The 20,510-nt window shown below is 53.7% G+C and overlaps 1 protein-coding gene and 1 long non-coding RNA gene across 2 annotated transcripts in view; one reads left to right on the top strand and one right to left on the bottom strand.

Moving 5' to 3' along the window:
• The window catches only part of SLC9A1 (solute carrier family 9 member A1), a 49,083-nt gene extending 37,108 nt beyond the window's left edge, over window positions 1-11,975 (top strand). The window contains exons 3-12 of the mRNA XM_082684795.1: window positions 1,796-2,046; window positions 3,413-3,630; window positions 4,793-4,995; window positions 6,698-6,787; window positions 7,242-7,312; window positions 7,432-7,605; window positions 7,873-7,987; window positions 8,098-8,199; window positions 9,439-9,511; window positions 10,131-11,975. Coding sequence (XP_082540921.1) covers window positions 1,796-2,046; window positions 3,413-3,630; window positions 4,793-4,995; window positions 6,698-6,787; window positions 7,242-7,312; window positions 7,432-7,605; window positions 7,873-7,987; window positions 8,098-8,199; window positions 9,439-9,511; window positions 10,131-10,468 — 1,635 coding nt within the window. The 3' untranslated portion in view covers window positions 10,469-11,975. The remainder of the gene's footprint in view (window positions 1-1,795; window positions 2,047-3,412; window positions 3,631-4,792; window positions 4,996-6,697; window positions 6,788-7,241; window positions 7,313-7,431; window positions 7,606-7,872; window positions 7,988-8,097; window positions 8,200-9,438; window positions 9,512-10,130) is intronic.
• LOC309841656 overlaps window positions 1-20,510 on the bottom strand; it is a 963,915-nt gene that overhangs the window by 499,605 nt on the left and 443,800 nt on the right. The window lies entirely within an intron of this gene.

Below are 20,510 nucleotides of genomic sequence, written 5' to 3'. Positions count from 1 at the left end.
TTCAGGTTGGCCTTTCTGGGGAGTAGTGGGATGTGGTTATTTCAAGGGTGTATTGCAGGCTTGGCCAACCAGGCCTCCCCTGGTGGTGGCTGTGCTGGTAGTCCTTGCTCGTGCTCACTTCCTATCTGAGCACTTCCTGTCAATGAGCACGTATTGCCTCATCTAATCCACAGAGAAACTCCATGAGGTTGGTACTGTGATTATCCCATTTTTCCAAGCAAGGAAACTAAGCTACTGGTCTAGGTTAGGAAACTCGTCCAGGGTCACATTAGCAGGTAAGTGATTGCAAGTGACCTACACAGTGGGAGCACAGCCTGCACACTTACCACTCTGCTGCGCTGCCTCCCTGGTCCCTTTGACAGTACACCCAGGTGGGAAAGGAGGACCTTGCCCCGTCCACCTGCCCATGGGTCTACGTGGTAGACCCTGGGACCCATGAATCTCCTCAGACCAGGAGTAAGTGTAGGTAGCCCAGAGCTGAGAATGCACCTGTTACCCGCCACTGGAGCCCTGCCCTGTCTGCCAGACAGCTATGGCCCAGGTGGCATCAGGGACAGGCCAGTGCTTGGCATCTCCCCTTCTTGCTTGGCCCACCTCAGGCCCTTTCTAGAGCTCTGGGCATGAAGGCGAGTGCCCTGTTTCCCGACATTAAAGCTGAAGGCAGCCCCGGAGCCGCCTGGTCTCAGGTCCCCTCCCCTCTCTCCCAGCTCTCTGGCCTGGAAAGCCCTCAGCTGGCTTCCTGGCAAGCTGTGTGTGAGTAGGCCCAGTAGCCAGAGAGCTGACACAGAAGCTGCCCCTGTCCAGGAGGGCCCACCTACTGCTCCAGTGAGCAAGTTCTGGGCCTGACGCTCCTGCCGGGGCCTGGGACCCTTTGCCAAGTCACTCCACTACCCTGAGCTTCTGTTTGGGAGAAGCTCCCTGCCTACCTCATGAGACAACACACGTGATATGTGCCGAGCAGGACAGCCACTGTCCATAGGCTTTATCATGTGTGACATGCCCCTGAAACATCTGACCATCTGGTGACAGCACTACACTGACAGTTCCCGGCCCAGGAGGTGGGGAAGCCTCAACGCCTCTGCTGGTTCCACTACCTCTGAACTTGGCTGTTGGTGGTAACCACCTGGAGACCTTGTTGAGCAGAGATTTCTGGGCCCCACCTCCCGAGAAGGAACCCAAGTGGGGGTATGGCCCGGCTGTGTGTATTTTCAGAAATTTCCAGAAGCTAAGAAGTCCTGTTCTGGTTTGTTGTCTGAACTTTCTCTCCTTTGTGCTGAAGGAGAGACTGAAAGCCAGACAGGGACATGATGTGCCTAAGTCAAATGGTGAGAGGGGCCACTGGGTAGCGCCAGTGGTAGCTGATACCGTGATGGGCCTGGTTCTGTGCACTTGGCCTTGATGAACTAGTTTCATCCTCACAGTGGCCCTATAAGGTTGGTACCGTTACCCCATCTTATGGTGAGGAAAAGTGAAGCGCAGGGAGATGGAGTAATTTGTCCTGTGTAGACAGCCGGGAGCAAGAGGGCCACAGTTCCGGCCCAGCTCCTTTGGCTTCAGAGTATGTGCTCTTACCCAGCACAGCACGCTGTAGCCCTGACACAAGGCCCTCCAGGCCCTTGGCCACTGGTTTTGACCACCTCCTTGGCACCGTGGTTCTCTGCTATCATGTGGCCGCCTCCTGTGGCCGTGGTTCAGTGGAGGGCATGCGATAGCCCTAGCGGACCCCAGGGAGCTGGGGTGGGGGGCGGAGCCAGGGCCCTGCCCTCCTGCCGACCAGCCTACACCCCCTCCCCAGGTCCTGTATCACCTCTTTGAGGAGTTTGCCAACTACGACCGAGTGGGCATTGTGGACATCGTCCTCGGCTTCCTGAGCTTCTTCGTGGTGTCCCTGGGCGGGGTGTTTGTGGGTGTGGTCTACGGGGTCATCGCAGCCTTCACCTCCCGATTCACGGCCCACATCCGCGTCATCGAGCCGCTGTTCGTCTTCCTCTACAGCTACATGGCCTACCTGTCAGCTGAGCTCTTCCACCTGTCAGGCATCATGGCGTGAGTCTGGGTGCAGCCTGGGGGGGGGTGGGGATGCCAACCTCGATTCCCTGTGCTTGCAGGGGTCACAAGGGAGTTCCCCAGAGCAGCCCCTGGAACCATTGAGTTTAAAGTTCTGGAAAGCTTCAGCGCTGCTACTTTCTGCTTGGAAGGGAGTTCCCTTGGTTGTAGCCAGCCACAGGCTCTCACATTCACTGTGCCCTTCCACAGCCCCAGCAAGGAGGCCTGGCACCTCCATTGCCATGAGGATTCCGGAAGGTCCTGGGGCCTCAGCCAGGTCTTGAAATCTAGGGACTGTGGAGAGGCAGTGAAATGCAAAGGTTTGCCCAGTAGGCGAACACATTGGAAATACAAAGGGCAGGCCAGATTGGGGGATATGGGGTAACCTTTTTAAAATTTAAAAAAAAAAATTTTTTTTTAAGATTTTATTTATTTATTTGACAGAGAGAGATTACAAGTAGGCAGAGAGGCAGGCAGAGAGAGAGAGAGGAAGAAGCAGGCTCCCTGCTGAGCAGAGAGCCCGATGCGGGACTCGATCCCAGGACCCTGAGATCATGACCCGAGCCGAAGGCAGAGGCTCAACCCACTGAGCCACCCAGGCGCCCAAAAATTTAAAAATTTTTTAATTTTAATTTTTTTCATTCCAACTTTTCCTTTTCTTTTTATTTACTTCTTTTTATTAACATGTAGTGTATTATTGCCCTAGGGGTACAGGTCAGTGAACTATCAGACTTATTTATACATTTCACAGCACTCAACCATAGCACATACCCTTCCCAATGTCCATCACCCAGCCACCCTCCCTACTCCCTCACCCCTCAGCAACCCTCAGTTCGTTTTGTGAGATTAAGGGTTCCTTATGGTCTCTCTCCCTCCCGATCCCATCGGATTCGGGGTAACCTTGAGGAGGCCGGGTCAGCAGGAGCAGAGCCAGGTATGGACGCCAGGCAGGGAGCAGGTGCCTAGGACAGAGCTGCCTAGGGAGACCTCCATGTGGGAGAGACACTGTGCTCGGGGGGAATAAAGCAAGGCCATGGACATTTGTAACTGACTCCTGTTAGACGGCAGCATGGCCAGGGCAGGGCAGCGGTGGGGGAGGCACAGGCTTTAGAGTTGGGCAGAGCTTAGTTTGCATCTTAGCTCACTGGCAGGGTGACAGTAGACAGGCAACAATCTCTCTGCCTCCCAGATCCTTCATCTGCCCACGTCTGGAGGGTTGAGTGAGAGGATGGAGATAAAAAAGTTAGGTAGACCCCACAGCGGGTTCTGACCTGTCGGGGGCACCTGTCCGCCTCCCCAGCCATGGAAGGGCTCTGGGAAGGTGCAGATCCACTGAGCCCTGAACTCTGCTCTTCCCTGACCCCAGGCTCATCGCCTCGGGAGTGGTGATGCGCCCCTACGTGGAGGCCAACATCTCCCACAAGTCCCACACGACCATCAAATATTTCCTGAAGATGTGGAGCAGCGTCAGTGAGACCCTCATTTTCATCTTCCTTGGCGTCTCCACCGTGGCTGGGTCCCACCACTGGAACTGGACCTTTGTCATCAGCACCCTGCTCTTCTGCCTCATCGCCCGAGTGCTGGGTGAGGTCCCGGGCTGGAGCAGGGGAGAGGTGTGTGCGTGCGTGCGCGTCTGTGTGCGCATGCGTGTACCCTGTGTGCGCGTGCTGTGGAGGCAGGAACTGGGCTGGGGTGGGAGACCCCGTATGAAGGGCACAGCTGGGTCAGCTGCTGGCGGCTCCCCTCACAGCTGCACAGCTGGGGCTTCCCTGCCCCTCTCTGCCATGCTGAGGCTTTGGTGGGCCCCATGAAGGCTCACGGGGAGTCTGTGATCTCTGGGAAGATGGTTGTGTGTGAGAACGGAGGGGCCTCAGGGACCCCAGGTCTGTGAATGTTCTCTGCATTGTCTCGGGGCGCAGATGAGTTGAGCGCTTGCAGACCCGTCTATGCCGCCGGCCCTGGCCACGTATAGGGACCAGGCCTCCGGTCCTTGGGTTCTGCTTGTGCTTTCCAGACACACCTCACCTCAGGGACTGTGTCACTTCCCCTTCCGGATCTCACTCTACTCCTCTCTCAGTCCCTGCCCCTGACTGGCTCTCGCATCTGCTTGATAGACTGGAAATCTGTTCAGTCCTGGGCCTCATCCTCCAGAGATTCTAGCTCTGTGGGTTGAGGTTGAATCCAGATCTCTGCATTTATTTATTTTTAAAGATTTTATATTTATTTGACAGACAGAGATCACAAGCAGGCAGAGAGGCAGGCAGAGAGAGGTGGGGAAGCAGGCTCCCTGCTGAGCAGAGAGCCTGATGCGGGGCTCGATCCCAGGACTCTGGGATCGTGACCTGAGCTGAAGGCAGAGGTTTTAACCCACTGAGCCACCCAGGCACCCCAATATCTCTGCATATTTTTTAAAAAAAGCTTTCTATTATGGAAAATTTGAAGCCTGTGGAAAAATAAATCCCATGAACCCATCAAAATGACTAGATACCAACTTGGGGCCAGTCTTGTTTCAGTTCTTCCCCCAGCTCCCTGCTGACTTTCAGTCTCTGGAGGCGGCTGTGACGCTCTCTAGAACGCACCCAGGTTGGGAGAGCCCCTTGAGAATCCGGCTCTTGGCTGAGGGACCCAGGAAGGGAGTGCACTGGGTGGGCGTGCTCGCGGGGGCTGCCTCCAGCAGAGCAGCTGTGGGTGCAGCAGCCAGGAAGGCCTGGGGACAGGCTGACGCTCTCCTTGCCCTTCCTGCTAGGGGTGCTGGGCCTGACCTGGTTCATCAACAAGTTCCGAATCGTGAAGTTGACCCCCAAGGACCAGTTCATCATTGCGTACGGGGGCCTGCGCGGGGCCATCGCCTTCTCCCTGGGCTACCTCCTGGACAAGAAGCACTTCCCCATGTGTGACCTGTTCCTCACTGCCATCATCACGGTCATCTTCTTCACCGTCTTTGTGCAGGTGCTGGACAAGGCAGAGCAGCCCCGCCTGGGGACCCTGACTCTGCCAGTGGAAGGAAGAGGCGCCCAACCTGACAGGGGGCCACGGGTTCTAGTCTGCCAAGAACTTGCTACGCGGTCTTGGGCAAGGCGCTCCCCCTTCAGGTCCTCACTTAACTTAATTGTGAAGGGGGAGTTAGGATAATGAGCGACCAGTCAGAACACTGTCTAACTTAGAAATCCAGACAGTGCTGAGAGAAGTAGGCAGAGTCAGCAGGCCCATGGTGCCCGGTACAGGGCTTTAGGGAAATGATTTGCTATTTTAGGATCTCAGTTTCTGTGCCTGTAAAATGGAAATAATAGCACAAAATGTGGGGGTGGAGCGAGATAAGTTGCTGAGCTGGGCAGTAGGTCTGGAGTCAGTGTGGGTTCTGCTGGGAAAGACCTTCCTCCCATTTCTGGGTCTTGGTTCCCCACCTGCGAAGTGAAAGGGTTGGCCTAGATGATCCTGGAGTCCTTCCAGCCTCTGGCCAGTGATCTCCATGCATTTAAATGACCCTGGCTTAGGGGAGAGTCCCCTACCCTTTTCAGAATCCCCAAGGAAACCCAGCCTGGATGGCATCAGTGCTCCATCTTACCTGACCTGTGACTTTGGGCAAATGAGAAACAAGTCTGTCCAGGCCTCCGTTTCTCTATCCCTTCCATCTTTCGTAGACGCAAATCTTGGCAAAGCTTTACTTGTTTATTTATTTATTTATTTATTTCTATTTTATTTATTTATTTGACAGAGAGAGATCACAAATAGGCAGAGAGGCAAGCAGAGAGAGATAGGGGGGAAGCAGGCTCCCCGCTGAGCAGAGAGCTGGATGCGGGACTCAATCCCAGGACCCCAAGACCATGACCTTAGCCGAAAGCAGAGGCTTAACCCACTGAGTCACCCAGGTGCCCCTTGGCAAAGCTTTAGATGGGAAACAGCATTGCCCAGGCATCCTCCTGGGGCCAGACTCCCCTTCTGTCCCTTCTAAGGATAGGGGACTGCCTCTTTTGCCCTCTTGCACTGTTTCCATTGTCAAAAATATTTTATCACCTTGACTTGGCAGTTGTATACGCTGATGGCTTACCAAGTCCATTTTCAATGAAGTCCGCACTGAGAGAGGGACCTCCCTGCCTGGGTGTGAATCCAGCTTTACTACTAGTTCTGTAAGCTCTGAGAAAGTTACTTAATCTCTCACCTATAAGATAGAAACAGTGGAAGAACCTACCTCTCAGGGTCCATGTGGGCATGCCGGAGCGAATACTTAAGTAAGTCACCCCTGGCTCTGGCAGAGGGCACACACACGATGAGATTAGCTGCTCCCGCTGCTGTTCACAGCTACAGTGCTGTGAAGTGGTTTTCCCTATCAGCCGGCCCCGACTTCTCTGGGGTAGCAACGCATGTTTGTGGTGGAGCCCACATTTGAACCCAGGCCCTCTGACCCCTCACCCGGGCTAGATGACCAGTGTGTGAGCCATTTAGCTGGAAGGGGCTGTGTCCTTGGGAGGAAGCAGATCTTAGATAGGACCTGCCTTTGAGCCATGGCTGACATGCAGGTTGGGAAAGTGGGGACCTCAGAGCAGAGGGCATCCTGGCTTCAGGGGCTCTAGGGGTGAGGGAGGGGGGACGCCCCGTGGTCTCCCTGCCAGGGTAGCAGACCACGAGTGCCTAACGCCCACCTGCCCCCCAGGGCATGACCATTCGGCCCCTGGTAGACCTGTTGGCTGTGAAGAAAAAGCAAGAGACAAAGCGCTCTATCAACGAGGAGATCCACACACAGGTACTGGAAACTGGGCCTTGGCCTTGGTTGTAGGAGAAGGCTCAGGGAGCTGGGGGGCAACTAGGCCTCACGTCAGTTTCCTCACTTGGCCCCATCCTCCCTCATCCCAGTTTCGGGTTGTCCTTTAGCTGCTTGAGGTCGCCCGATCGAACCATAGGCATGTGTGGTGTGGGCAACCAGGAGCCCTAGGAGGGGGTGTCATGCCATCTCTACCTCTAGTAGGAATGGGCTCATGTGGATTCAGGGAAGGGGGCTCCGCTGGGGTGTGACAGGGAGGGGTTTGAGGTGCTGCGAGTTCAGGATGAGATGTTGGTGCCACCTCCTGGCTGCTCCTGGAACTGCAAGGCTGGGCTGAGCAGAGCTGCACTAGGGTGGAAAATGGGGGCCCATTCAGAAGTCTTGGTAGGGAAGCAGCCCAGTAGTGAGGCTTGACTTGGCCTTGGGCCCATTTCAGTTCCTGGACCACCTTCTGACAGGCATCGAGGACATCTGTGGCCATTACGGCCACCACCACTGGAAGGACAAGTAGGTGGCGGGCCTGGTGGGCAGGTGGGTGGGGAGGGGCAGGGGAGGGTCTCCCCGGGCCTGGGTGTCTCCCCACCCTGAGGAGCTGGCTCCACACCTCTCCTCCCTGCCTCCACCAGGCTCAACCGGTTTAACAAGAAGTACGTGAAGAAGTGTCTGATAGCCGGGGAGCGCTCCAAGGAGCCACAGCTCATTGCCTTCTACCACAAGATGGAGATGAAGCAGGCCATCGAGCTGGTGGAGAGCGGGGGCATGGGCAAGATCCCTTCTGCTGTCTCCACTGTCTCCATGCAGTGAGTGCCAATGATGACGCTGGCAGCTTTTGCACCCACACCCAACCCCTGCCCAGAAACCTAGAAGGCCACCCACCAGGGGAGGGGGTTCTGGGAGGGGTGGTGGCAGGCCAGGTGCTGTCCAGGCAGGGTGGGTGAGAGAGCCACAGGGCCACAGAGGACACCTCCCCCGCCCCCACCCAGGCCAGCCTAACTTCCTGGCCCAGCCCAGCAGGCTCAAGGGTCACAGGAGTTTCTTGGGGACCTAACCTGTGCCTTGTCGCCCAGGAACATCCACCCCAAGTCCCTGCCTGCAGAGCGCATCCTGCCGGCACTGTCCAAGGACAAGGAGGAAGAGATCCGCAAAATCCTGAGGAACAACTTGCAGAAGACCAGGCAGCGGGTGAGGGGTTGCTCCCTGCCCGGCACCCCTACAGCAGGGCAGGCCCTCTGCTCCAGCTCTGGCCCCCACCGGGCCCAGCTTCTGGGGCCTGAAAGCTGTTCCCCCCACAGCTGCGGTCTTACAACAGACACACCCTGGTGGCAGATCCCTACGAGGAGGCCTGGAACCAGATGCTGCTCCGCAGACAGAAGGCCCGGCAGCTAGAGCAGAAGGTGGGTGAGGGCCTGGAGCTGGCTCCTGCCTTTCACGGGGAGTCTGGGTTCTTCCTCCAACATCCCTGCCCCTAAGCCCCTTTGAAGAGAGAGCCACTGCCTGTGTTTTTTGGCCTCCTCTGCTTGTCTTGAAGACGGAGCCCCAGGACAGGTTCCAGAAAGCTGCCTCCTCCTCTACCTCCCCACTCAGGGCAGCAAAGACACCCACTCACTGCACCCGCAGGCCTCTGAGTCTATCTGTGTGCTCAAACCACGCATTTCTTCCCCAAAAAAACTAAGGCCCGGGGAAAGATCACAAAGCAAGGCATACGTGTGCTCGATCGTTTGCTCAGGAACAGTTTTTGAGTGGTTCCCAAGTGCTGTGCAGCAGAGTGGCCTTTGTGGGCACAGTGGTGCATCAGCCCAGTCCATGCCTTGCTGAGCTTCTCATGCAGTGACCCAGGCAGGACAGGAAGTGCAAGGGGCCAGGAGCACTCCGAGCAGGGGGGCAGGCAGGGGAAGCTCAGGAACAGGGCCAAGAGGAAGGCAGTGTGGGCAGAGGAAGGCCCAGGCTGTGTGCCTCAGTTCCCAGTCACAGAACATGGCCCACTGTAGCAACTGAGAGGATTCCGCTTTCTAGAAAGCTTGTTAACGGTGTCAGGCTTTGGGCTTTATGCCAAGGGCATGGAGAGCCGTGAAGGGGTCTGAGCAAGGGGCTAACTTGGGAAGGGGTGGGGGGTGGCCTGGATTAGTGAGGTGGGCTGTGGGAAGAGGGAAGAGGAGTCCTCTCCAGCCTTCTGGTCTGGGATGTTGGGAGCGGTGGTTTCAGTAGGGGGTGCGGAGAATGGCATCAACAAGGTCTTGAGGGAAGAGAAGAATCCGAGTTTAGTTCCAGCCTATTGCACTGAGATACCTGGCGGCCACTTGGGGTCCAGGTGCCAACTCCTGAGCTGACTTTATGGGTCTGGACCTCTGGGGCAAGTGTGGACAGGAATAGAGACGGGCCGGGGTGCTGTGGGAGAGGCAGGGCTGTTTAAGGCTGCTCCAGAGATCATACAGCTTGACAGAGGCTGGGCCAAGCCTTCAGGAACCCCTGAAGGGACAGCATGGCTTCTGTGCTGGCAGAGACAGACGAGCCCGAAGAGGAACCACCAGAGAGGCCGCGGGTCCCAAACATGCCAAAGGAGGGGGTGACTCAGCCTCGGGCGCCATCCCGAGGGGCTGCCTGTGCTTACCCCTGTCTTGCCCTTTCTCTGTCAGATCAACAACTACCTGACGGTGCCGGCCCACAAGCTGGACTCCCCCACCATGTCGAGGGCCCGCATTGGCTCAGGTGAGCCGGGACACAGGGGTCTGGAGGGCACACACTCAGTGCCACTGTCCCTTGAGGGTGAGACTCCAGCAGGAATGGGCCTCAGAGAGCCACTGGAGAGGACAGGCTTCTCCCGCTGACCTCCTCCTACGCCATGAGCTCCTTCTATATCAGGTGGACCTGGGGGTTCCCCCAACTGTCCTTCCCAGGGCCAGAGGTGCTCCATATGGGGCTTATGGGGAGAACTGTGAAGGGGTTTGATGCCTGGCAAGGAGGCAGGAAGAGTCTGCGCCACTGGGATGTTCAGCACGTGGGCGAGACAGTGACAGGCCTTCTTCAAGCCTGGGCCCTGGGGGCACATGGTGACTCAGGAGAGGGCTCTAATGGTCTGGGCGGGGTTACCTAGGGAGCCCCTGGTGTGCAGAGAGGGACATAGTCCTACCTTCCGGGGCCTAGTGTGAGGGGAAGAGAAACTGCTCATCAGGCCTCATCCAGGTCCACACAAGTGATCCTGGAACATGGCAGCATGGCCGCCCTCACAGGAAGGTTCTGTGGAATTGCTGGCACGTGCCAAGGAGGGGGCAAATGCTGGGCAGGGTTTGGGGCAGAAGCCAGCTTGGGTTTTGCTCTTGGTCCCCAGATCCACTGGCTTACGAGCCGAAGGCCGACTTGCCAGTTATCACCATCGACCCAGCCTCCCCGCAGTCGCCCGAGTCCGTGGACCTGGTGAATGAGGAGCTGAAGGGGAAGGTCTTGGGGCTGAACCGGGATCCAGCCAGGGTGGCGGAGGAGGATGAGGATGATGATGGGGGCATTGTGATGCGGACCAAGGAGCCCTCTTCCCCTGGCACGGATGATGTCTTCACCCCTGCGCCAAGTGACAGCCCCAGCTCCCAGAGGATACAGCGCTGCCTCAGTGACCCAGGTCCCCACCCTGAGCCTGGGGAGGGAGAGCCTTTCATCCCCAAGGGGCAGTAGCGCTGGGGTCCATGGGCAGTGCCCATCCCAACACAGACTCTCCCACCAGAGCAGGGGCTGCTGGGGGAGCTGGGGGCTCCCTTCATTCTTCCTGACTTGGATTGGCCCTGCCCCTCCCCCAACCGCATGGCAGCTGGGCCCACAGCCCCCACCGCAGCACGGCTTCCCCCTGCCTCCTGGGAAGCACCCTCCCTCCCACCAGAACTGCCTTCCCAATCTGTTTGGCAGAACTGTCGGGCTGTGAGGCAGATCCTGCCCCTTCCCGATTCAGGCTCTCTCTCAGACCTGGCCTAGGGCCTCGAGAGTCCCAGCCCTCGGAGGCCTGCCGCCCACTCCATCCACCTCCTCATTCAGACCAATCTTAGTTCCTAACCAAAGAGCCTCTGGCTCAGCCTTGGTCCCACCTGGAAAGGGAAGGAGCCAAGACCTCTCCTGGCCTAGGCCAGGCCCTGCTTTAACAGCGGAAAGACTGGGGGACCAGGAATCCGACTGGCATAGGGGTCAGTGACACCCGGCAGACCTGCGCTCCTCCTGCCAGCTCTGTCCCCCTGGCCAGCCCCCAACCTGTCCAGCTCAGAGCTGCAGGCTAACGGCATCTCTGAGCTTCTCTGACTAGAGCTGGGGCGCTTTGGAGAGTCTGGACTACCCCAGTGCGGACCACCGGACCCTCCAGGGGTGACTGTCAGGAGAAGGACTGTTGGCTCCAGAAAGTGCTGCCTTTTTATCTGTTCTGTTTGTTCACACTCCATGTATGATTCAATTTGCACAGAGGGCATTCCTGTTTTTAAAACGTTTTGAAAACCCCTGGCTTACCAGAGCTCTAGCCCTCCTACTCCAGAGAATTACCCCTCCTCGTCTGTGCCTATCCTGCCCAACACTCCCCCAAGTCGGTCCTCTGCCTCCTGGGCTCTTAACTATGGCCCCAAGGCTATGATTTTAGAAGTGACCTCCTTCACTCCAGTTCCCGATTCTAACTCACTGATGCTGGGCCTTCTAGCACCTTCTGTGCTCTTGGGCCTGACCCTCAGTTCCTGCTGGCCTGTTCTTTTCTCTCATCCCTCTCCACACCCTGGGCCCCCAGACCTCTTCTGTGCACTGCACCCAGCCTGCTGTGGAGCCCAGTCCTTAGGGGAGAAGGCCTCCCCAAGCCTCTCCCACCCCGCCAGGACTGGTGGGTGGGCAGAGTCCTGGGCCCCCAGAGGCCCTTGCTCACAGGCACACACTCCCACACCCACAGCCACCATGGCCAGGCCTGGGCCTGGTGGTGTCTGTCCTTCCCCAGGATTGTGCAATAGTCAGAGTGTCCCTCTCCCGGACTGGGCAGTGGGTGCTCCTCTGTCTCCCCCTCCTTCTCTCCATGCAAGTGCTGTTTGGGGCAGGAGTCACCACGCAAGGGTGACGTTGACAACCGTGTTCCAAGCCACCACAGCTGCTGCTGCTCTGCCTCCGTAGGGAAGAAACCGGATCTTTTTCATATTCTAATAAATCGGTGTGAGTTTTTTACAGAGTTGAGGGCTGCTTCCTAGGGACCAGGACATGGGGGGGGGGGGGAAGGAGGGTGGCCTGGGGGCTTGAAGGACTTAGCTCCTGGGGGCCTGAAGGTCTTAGCTCAGTGTCTGGCATGGCAGCTGGTGGTGCTGTGTACCCAGAGAGAGAGAAAATATGAATAAAGCACAGCAGGGCGCTCCCTGCCCTCAGGCATCTTTAGCCTCCGCAGCATGGAAAACCCAGTGTGTTTGTGTATGACAGTGAATGGGGGGTGGGGGGCAAGGGGGACTGTCCTGAGTCAACTTAAGGAAGGACTAGAAAATGAGCTGAGGTTAATCAGGTGAAGAAGGTTTCAGAGAGTTCCTGAATATTCTAACTGGGAGCTGCACAAAGACCTAGGATCTGAGAAGAGGCTAGTGTGGCTGAGTCCAGAGGGTGACAGGAAGGGAGGCAAAGATAGGACCCAATGGTCCTTTGTTACAGATTTTGATTTATTATGAAGGGCCACAGGAAGGTTCTGTCACCTGTGAAGTGGGGACAATATGCGTGGGTGAAAGTGCTCCGGTGGGTAAGGGTCAGCACAGTGCCGGGTCCTGGGGGTTCAGTTTGGTGGTGGATCCCCGAGGTGCATTTCCAGGATCTGACCGCCAGAGGGCAGTGGGGCCTTGGCACATACCCCGGGCACCCCTGGCAACTGGGCTGCCCAGGGAAAGCGGCTCATTTGCGCAGACCGGGAGTCCAGAGTGGTCAGTAGCAAAAGGACTGTAGGGAAGGACCAAAGCACCCATTCCTCTATCAGCCGCTGCCCCCAAAAAGATACATTCCAAGGGGTAGCAAAGACCCTTCAACTAAAAGTTTCTTGACAGAGGTGTCGGTAGGGTGAAGGGAACCTCGCAGGCATGGGGCCCCGGGGGCTCACACTACAGCGAAGCTGTTATAACCCCTTGACCCAAAGAGCCAGAGGAGGGAGTAACATAGCTGTTACTATGGGAGGGGACTGCCCTGCCCATCTGAAAGTCAGAAGGGAAGGCTCCCGAGTGACTTCACCGGGTTCAGCCCACAGAGGTCAGCCTTGCAGTAAATGGAGCAAGGGGAGAGTGGGTTTGGGGGACAGGATATCCGAGCAGAGCCGTTCCCTTTGCCCCTCCACCACTCACCCACCCTTCAGATGAAAAACTCATGTCCCTATTGCTTAGTGATTACTCTGTTTGGGAAGTAGCTTGTGGTGATGGCTGCACAGCATTGTGAAGATATGAAATGCTCAGGATCGTTCACTTTAAAATGGCTCTTTTTAAGTTATGTGCATTTCAGTTCCATTTTTGTAAAACTGGAAGGAAAGCTCATCATCCCCCAACAGGAGAACCAGTCTCGTCAGCCCCTTCCTCCCTGTCAAACACCATATTCTTGTCCTCCTTCAGTCATACCCTTTAACTTAAAATGTTAGTCATCACTGGGCTCTTTCAGTAAGGTGGGGGGTGGTTTTGCAGAAAACAGCAGAAACCCACCACGGCACCCCATTCTGCAGCTGCTCCCAAGGCTTAGTTTAGCTCTCGAGGGCATCCGCCCTTCTATGCCCCTTTTACCAGCTGCCAGCTCTCGGGCCGCTTGGGCTCTTTACCTGGTGGGGTGGCCTAAATAAGCCTTTATTCCTATGCAGCTCAGGTTCTTCTTGGTCTTAGGTTGGTTGGGTTGCCCAGTTTCCCATTGACGGCTGTTATGGGACATGGGAGATCTAAGAGGGACCCAGCAGATCCTCTGGATTCCAGATGTCGCTTTCCTGCCCACCCCCCATTTTCCTTCTGGTAATCTAGATTAATCACACTATCTGGTACAGTTGCCCCCCATGCCTTTAGGTTAAGTAACATACAGAGCTCAAAATGACCCAAGGGAAGACTACTTCCAGTTTAAAGGAAGGACATATGTGTTCCCTGGAGGAAGCATTCCTCCTTTGGGCACTAAGGTCTCCAGGCCCACTGAGCACAAAGTTGAGGGGATGGAAAGCAAAAACTCCCCAGGAGTTTATCTGGAATAATATTGAGAGGAGCCACTCCTATTCCCTACCCCTTGGTCCCTGGGCATCTGCGTTCTGGCTACGAGCACTGCGGCCGGATATTGGGCACCGATTGAAAGCATGGATGTCCTACTGCCCGCCCATCTGACCTTGCACAGTGGTATCTCCCAGCTGGGGCTGTAACGCTGTTCTATCCATTTGCCGGCTTCTGAGTGTCAGGCCACATTGTAAGTCTGATGCATTAAGACCATTGCTGTATGCCCCTCACCACAGAACGAAGCTGGGCAATGTGTGGGAGAACGTAGCGATGAATAAGGTGTTCTGGAAAGTCCAGAGACGACCGTGCTAGCTGAAGTCTTGCAGGCAGGGAAGGGAAGTTCATATCAGAAATACATATTTACTGCCATGAGCTGATAAGCAACTGTTCCCTCTGTAAAAGTAGGGGTTAGTGCCAATGGGTAGCTGGATGGTCCCCCTAGAACAGTGGTTCTTAAAGGTTTTGGTGTCAGAAATACTTTACATTCTTAAAAATTATTGAAATCGCATACTCTTAAAAATTATAAAGCGCTTTTGTAGGGGCTGTATTTATTTACTGAATGTAATATAAATGATTTACTGAATGTAAATAAAGATTTACTGAAATCTTTAAAGTTAAGCTTTAAAGATTTTATTTATTTGTCAGAGAGAGAGTGCAAGCTGAGGGAGAAGCAGGCTCCCCGCTGAGCAAGGAGCCTGATGCAGGAGTTGGTCCCAGGACCCTGGCATCATGACCTGAGCTGAAGGCAGCTGTTTAACTGACTGAGCCACCCAGGTGTCCTCAGGAAATCAAGCTTGAAAATATTTATTTATTTATTTATTTTAAAGATTTTATTTACTTATTTGACAGACAGCGGGAGAGGGAACACAAGCAAGGGGACAGTGAGAGGGAGAAGCAGGCTTTCTGTTGAGCAGGGAGCCCAGCGTGAGGCACAAACCCAGGACCCTGGGATCATGACCTGAGCTGAAGGCAGATGCTTAACGACTGAGCCACCCAGGTGCCCCTAAAATAGTTATTGAAAATGAATAAATCTATTATTTATTAATATAAATACAAAGTTTTGAAGGAAAAACAAGTTTCAAAACAAAAACTGTAAGGAGAGCGGCATTACTCAACATTTTCGCAAATCTCTAAAGAGATTTGGCTTAATGCAAGAAAGCTAGATTCTCAGATCTGCTTCAGCATTTAGGCTGTTGTACATATGTCAGCTCTCTGAAAAATTCCACTATACACTCATGAAAGAATGACAATGGAATAGGCAAAGAACGCCTTAGTATGAATACGAAAGTAAATGTGACCTCATAGAACTGAAAGAATCTTGGGGAGCCCCCAGGGGTTCCTCATTCACACTTTGAGAACCATTGCACCAGGGACTGGGGCCACGTAGGAAGTTCAGCTTGGTCTTTGCTGCTGGCAATCGTCAGGTCACTCAGCAGGGCCGGTTGCCCGTCAGAATCAGTGAGGGAAATACGTGGAGCCTCTATGTATTAGTTTCCTATGGCTGCTGTAATAAATTCCCACACATTCAGTGGCTTCAAACAATACAAATTTATTACCTTGCAGTTCTGGAGGTCAGAAGCTTGACATAAGCCTTACTGGGCTGAAACTAAGGTGTCAGCAAGGCTACACCCCTTCCTAAGTCTCAAGAGAATCTTTTTCTTGCTTCTAAAGGCTATCTGCATTCCTCCCACATCACACCGCTCTGACACCGACTACCTCCTGCTTCCACATGTAAAGACCCTTGTGATCACATTGGGCCCATCCAGATAATGCAGGAGACTCTGCCAAGTTTCACAGTCTGCTGTTTAGAACCTTATTTCTATCTGCTACTTTAATTCACATTTGCCATATAAAATGTATTCACAGATCCATAGAATTGGAACATCTCTGGGACGTCATTATTCTGCTTCCCTTAACTATGAACAGCCCCCATCCCTGCCACCATGGCTGCTTCGTATGTGGGCCCGTTGAGCAAGAACCAAGGTAGCCAGGGAGATAGCTGGGAAAAGAAGCTCACATCCACAGAATGGGCCTCATCCACCTGCTTACTGACAGCCTTCTTCATAACAGGTGCTCTCTCGAGGCATTTGTGTAGGTCAAAAATAGCTTCACCACCCATGCCCATTTCGAGAAGTTCTTCCATATATTTTCACCCTAGACCTCACCACCAATCTCCCAATCTTGTCATTTTCGGGTTTCTGACCAACCAGCGAACTTGTTCGCCACTGCTCGTGTATCAGTGTCGATCTGTACCTCTCCTTCCATGCAGAATGGACAGCCAACATAACCGGAAGATCTACCCTGATGCTCTGAGAGGTTACACCTTCATTGCTTTTAGAGACACCCCGAGTGTGGCTTTAATGCAGTGCTTGTCCATTTGTGGCTGGTGCTTCCCTACCGTGCAGACTCACTTGGAAGTCATGTCTGTGTTTTCTCCCCCATGCTAACTGCGCATAGCAGCTTCCCCAACTTGAGGGAGAAGCAGTGAAGCAGTAAGAGAGAAGGTACCATGGGAGTTTGAACCACCTGCTCGTGCAATTTCCTGTGCCTTCTGGGCTTGCTCAGACCCGATCTCATATATACCATTTAATAATAGAATGCTACCATGCACGTCCAATTTCATGATTAGTGGGATCAGATAATATCCAGTTCTGGAGGCATGGGTCATTCGGTGTCCATGGTCCAGTCGTGAGCCAGGAGCTGTTTTCAAATGGAGAATAGTTACTGGCAGAAGAGAGCGTGAATTAACCTAAAACCCTAAGGGTCTGTAACTGTCCTGTGCCTTTTCTGTTGGAGCTTGTCTGCACAGCAGCTTTTTCGCCGTCGTCACTTGCAAATCATAAGCTCACAGGACAGGGAAGCTTGCTCTGCAGTCTGGACCGGCCACGGTCTTCTGTTGCTATAGGCCTCCCTTGAAATGTGCAGTCCTCCAGGTGTCTCGATAAACACATAGAACAGCACAGCCCAGTGGAATATATGTTGCTCTGAAAATCCATAACCCCATCAAACACTTTGCCTCTTTCTTTGCAGGGGGCTTTAAAGTGTTCAGCAACTTGTCTTTCGTTTTACAGGAGATTATCTTGACATGCCCCAGACCACCAGATACCCTAGAAAATTCACAGACATGACGTGCCTCTGAAATTTTTGTGCAGTTTATCACCCTTTGGCGTACACATGTTCTACCAAGAATCTCAGGTGCTCCCGATTTCCTGCTCAGTAGGCGCAGATATCACAATCTCATCAATATGATGAACCAGCATAGTGTTCTGAACTATATCAAGGTGATGATTGCCACTTGGGACTGTATTATGACAGAAATCCACAGAACAGACAAAACCCTGAGGAAGTAGAGGGAAGGTGTCTTTACTAGAAGGTGTGCTGTCTTTACTAGACAAAGGCAGGTGATTTCGGATTATCTTTAGTGAGTGGAATAGAAAAGAAAGCATCAGGGTGCCTGGGTGGCTCAGTCGGTTAAGTGTCTCAGGTCCTGATCCCGGGGTCCTGGGATCAAGCCCCACATCAGGCTCCCTGCTTAGAGGGAACCCTCTTTTCCTCTCCCACTCCCTCTGTTTATATTCCTGTTCTCACTGTCTCTCTCTGTCAAATAAATTTTTTTAAATCTCTAAAAAAAGGGAAAAGAAAAAACATCTTGGGTCAAAGATGTACATCAAACCAGGCGATGCATTGATTTGTTCCAGTAAAATTTTCATGTGTAGAACCACAGCGATAATTGGTATAATAGCTTATCTAGAGTCCTTCCCCGAGACCCAGTGGGTTTTGGCACCAGCTGAACAAGTGCCATAAACTGAGTCTTGCGAGGAATGACAATCTGAGTAGTTCAGATCTTTGATGGTGGCACTAATTTCTGAAATTCCCTGAGGGTCCTTTGATGGTGGTGACATTGCCGAGGGCTTCCATTTGGCCCTTCTATCCCTGAGAGCCTCCTTGAGTCAGGAAGTTAGGGGGGGGGCGGGATTCTTTCAGTCAATTTACAAACACAGGATCTGCAGTCCCTTGGATCCACCAGGGCTAAGAACAGATTGAAAGCCTTGAACTCATGTCTCCATGCAAGAGAGGAAATTCAGAGAGGAAATTCAGAAAGGCCCCAGAGTGACTCTGAAGGAATCTTCACTCTCCGGTGGTGACAGCACAGATATGGCAGAGAACCAAGCCCAAGCCCTCTCTGTCAAAATCCCAGGGTTGCAGAGTCAATGAAATGTGTCACCCCCAGGTACCTTATGCTAAGGGAAGAGTACTGGTTCAGAAGGCCTGGGACCCTTGGGCGTGGGATGGGGATATCTGGGTAGAACTTTGAGCCCTCAACACACCCTCAATCTTCCCTGTTGGTGAGGGCAGAAGGCCCCACCCTCAGTCTGAGGAAACCAGCCTTTCCTTAGCATAAAAGCCATTCAGTGACTTCATGAGGGGAAGTTGTTGCCTCACAAGGAATGCTGGTTTTCCTCAGAAGGCACCTATCACCTCTCATCGGCCTCAAGGCAAATACTGTGAACTTTCCCCCCAATGTAGCCCAGTTTAAGGCTTTCAGTCTGGTTTTTTTCCTTTGTGGACTTCTCCTAGGGCAATCAGATGGAAAGTCAGAAGGCCACTCCAGTCTGTAAGCACAACTGTCACCATGGTGACTAAGTGCCAGAGATACTTGATCTCTCAAAGTCTTCCCTGTCCACCTCTTGCCACCACCGGCCCTGACGTCAGTGGCTGTGATGCTGCTGAGTGCCGCAGATGGCTGACGTCCGTCACCCCCTGTGGAGGAGGCTGCTCAAGGCTAATCAAGATGTGTGAGCAGCCCAATTGCGGATGTCAGCTTCGCATCCAAGGATCTGTTTCCCGGGGCTATCACCGGGCCCGGATGGAAACAGATGGCACATTTAAAGAGGGTCATGGAAAAGGGTTTGAGGAAGGGACTTTTACAAAGCGATGGGCAGAGTTGAAGAAGCCAGGAAAGGCTGGTTCACTGAGGGCTAGCAGCAGCAAGAAGCCTTTACCACCTGGGGAACAAGGGAAGGTTCCAGAACCTGATGAGAGCTGTGTCCTTGGGAAAGATCGGCCTCCACTGACCAGTGCAGAATGGAGAAAGATGAAGAGTAAGCCTGTAGAGTAAGCAGCTGACACGATGCCCCGTTTTACAAACAAAGATACCAAGACTTGGCTGTCCCCATGCAATTCAGCAGATAGGCCCGAAATGTGCAGGCATATGTGTGTGTGCATATGCGCATGTGTGTAAAGGGAGGGAAGCACCCCTGCCCTGGGGCAGACACCCACACTCAGCTTCATTTCCTCATCTGTGACAGTCTTCTTAATTTCTACCCACATCGTAAGCTCAATAAAAGGATCAGGTGAGAACCAGGAAAGTAATTTTCCATTAAGGAATATTTTTTGAGGACCCACTACAGTCTGTACTATGTGCTCAGGGGAAGGATGGAGGGTAGAGGGGTCACTTGTGGAGAGTTGAGATACCCCCTGTTCTTAGTTCCCAGGATGTCCCAGAGTGGGGGACTTCAAGAAGGGAAACCACAAGAATTGGATACCTGGAAGGTGGAAAGTCTGGGGGCCGCAGAGAGAGAGAAACGGGCAGCCTCAGTGGGGCTGTTTCTCCTTCCATGTCCCAGAGAAGCCCCTACTTTGACCCTGCGTCGGGAAACGGGAAAGGTCAGGTCAGAGGTGGCTCTAAAGCGAGGTAGATGGCAGGTGGTCAGAGAAGATTTTGCTCGAATGTGGTCTATGTCTGCTGGCCTGGCCGTGTGGCCCACAGGATGGCAGCCAGACTCTCTGCTTCTGCAGACCACTTGTCCGGGGGCCCACTGGCTGGCCTTCCAGGCCCACAAGCCACTGCGCCAAGATCCCCCCCTGGTGCCTCGCCTGTTCCACTGGTCCTACTCTGCTGGAGCGTCTGAATTTGAGCACAAACCATATGATGTTAGATGTGTGTTAGTTTAAGCTCAACTGCAGGAGAGACAGTTGCTCTGATGGAATCCACATGGAGGGGTGAGGGTGGAGGTTTTCGGCCCCATTGCTCAGCAGGGCAGTTCTCTCACCCCGGCCACAAGAACCACCGAGCTTCTTTCATTTCCCATCAACCCCAGCGGCTGTGCCAGTTAGCACACTGGTATTAGAAATGGGCCTCACTGCTGAAAATAATGGTGTCAAGACATGGGGACTGGCTGGGATGTTATAAAAACACTCCACCTACTTTGCCTGGACAGCATATGAAAATACAGCCACCAGGGGGCGCCTGGCTGGCTCAGTGGCTGGAGTGTGAGACGCTCTATCTCAAGGTTGTGAGTTCAAGTCCCACAAAGGATGCAGAGATTACTAAAAAACATATATTTTTTTAATTTAAAAAAAAATCCATCTACCAACAGTAGTTTATGTGAGTTCAGGGATTGACTGAAAGGGGACCAGAGGAAATTTCTGGGGTGAGGGAAATATTCTCTATCTTCACCAGAGTGTTGTCACTTAGGATTTGTGTGTATTACTACATATACATA

Source organism: Mustela nivalis, assembly GCF_964662115.1.
Source record: "Mustela nivalis genome assembly, chromosome: 10".
In the NCBI taxonomy this organism is placed as follows: domain Eukaryota; kingdom Metazoa; phylum Chordata; class Mammalia; order Carnivora; family Mustelidae; genus Mustela; species Mustela nivalis.
Note: the sequence above shows the minus strand (reverse complement) of the source record. Positions and strands in the feature narration are given on the sequence as shown.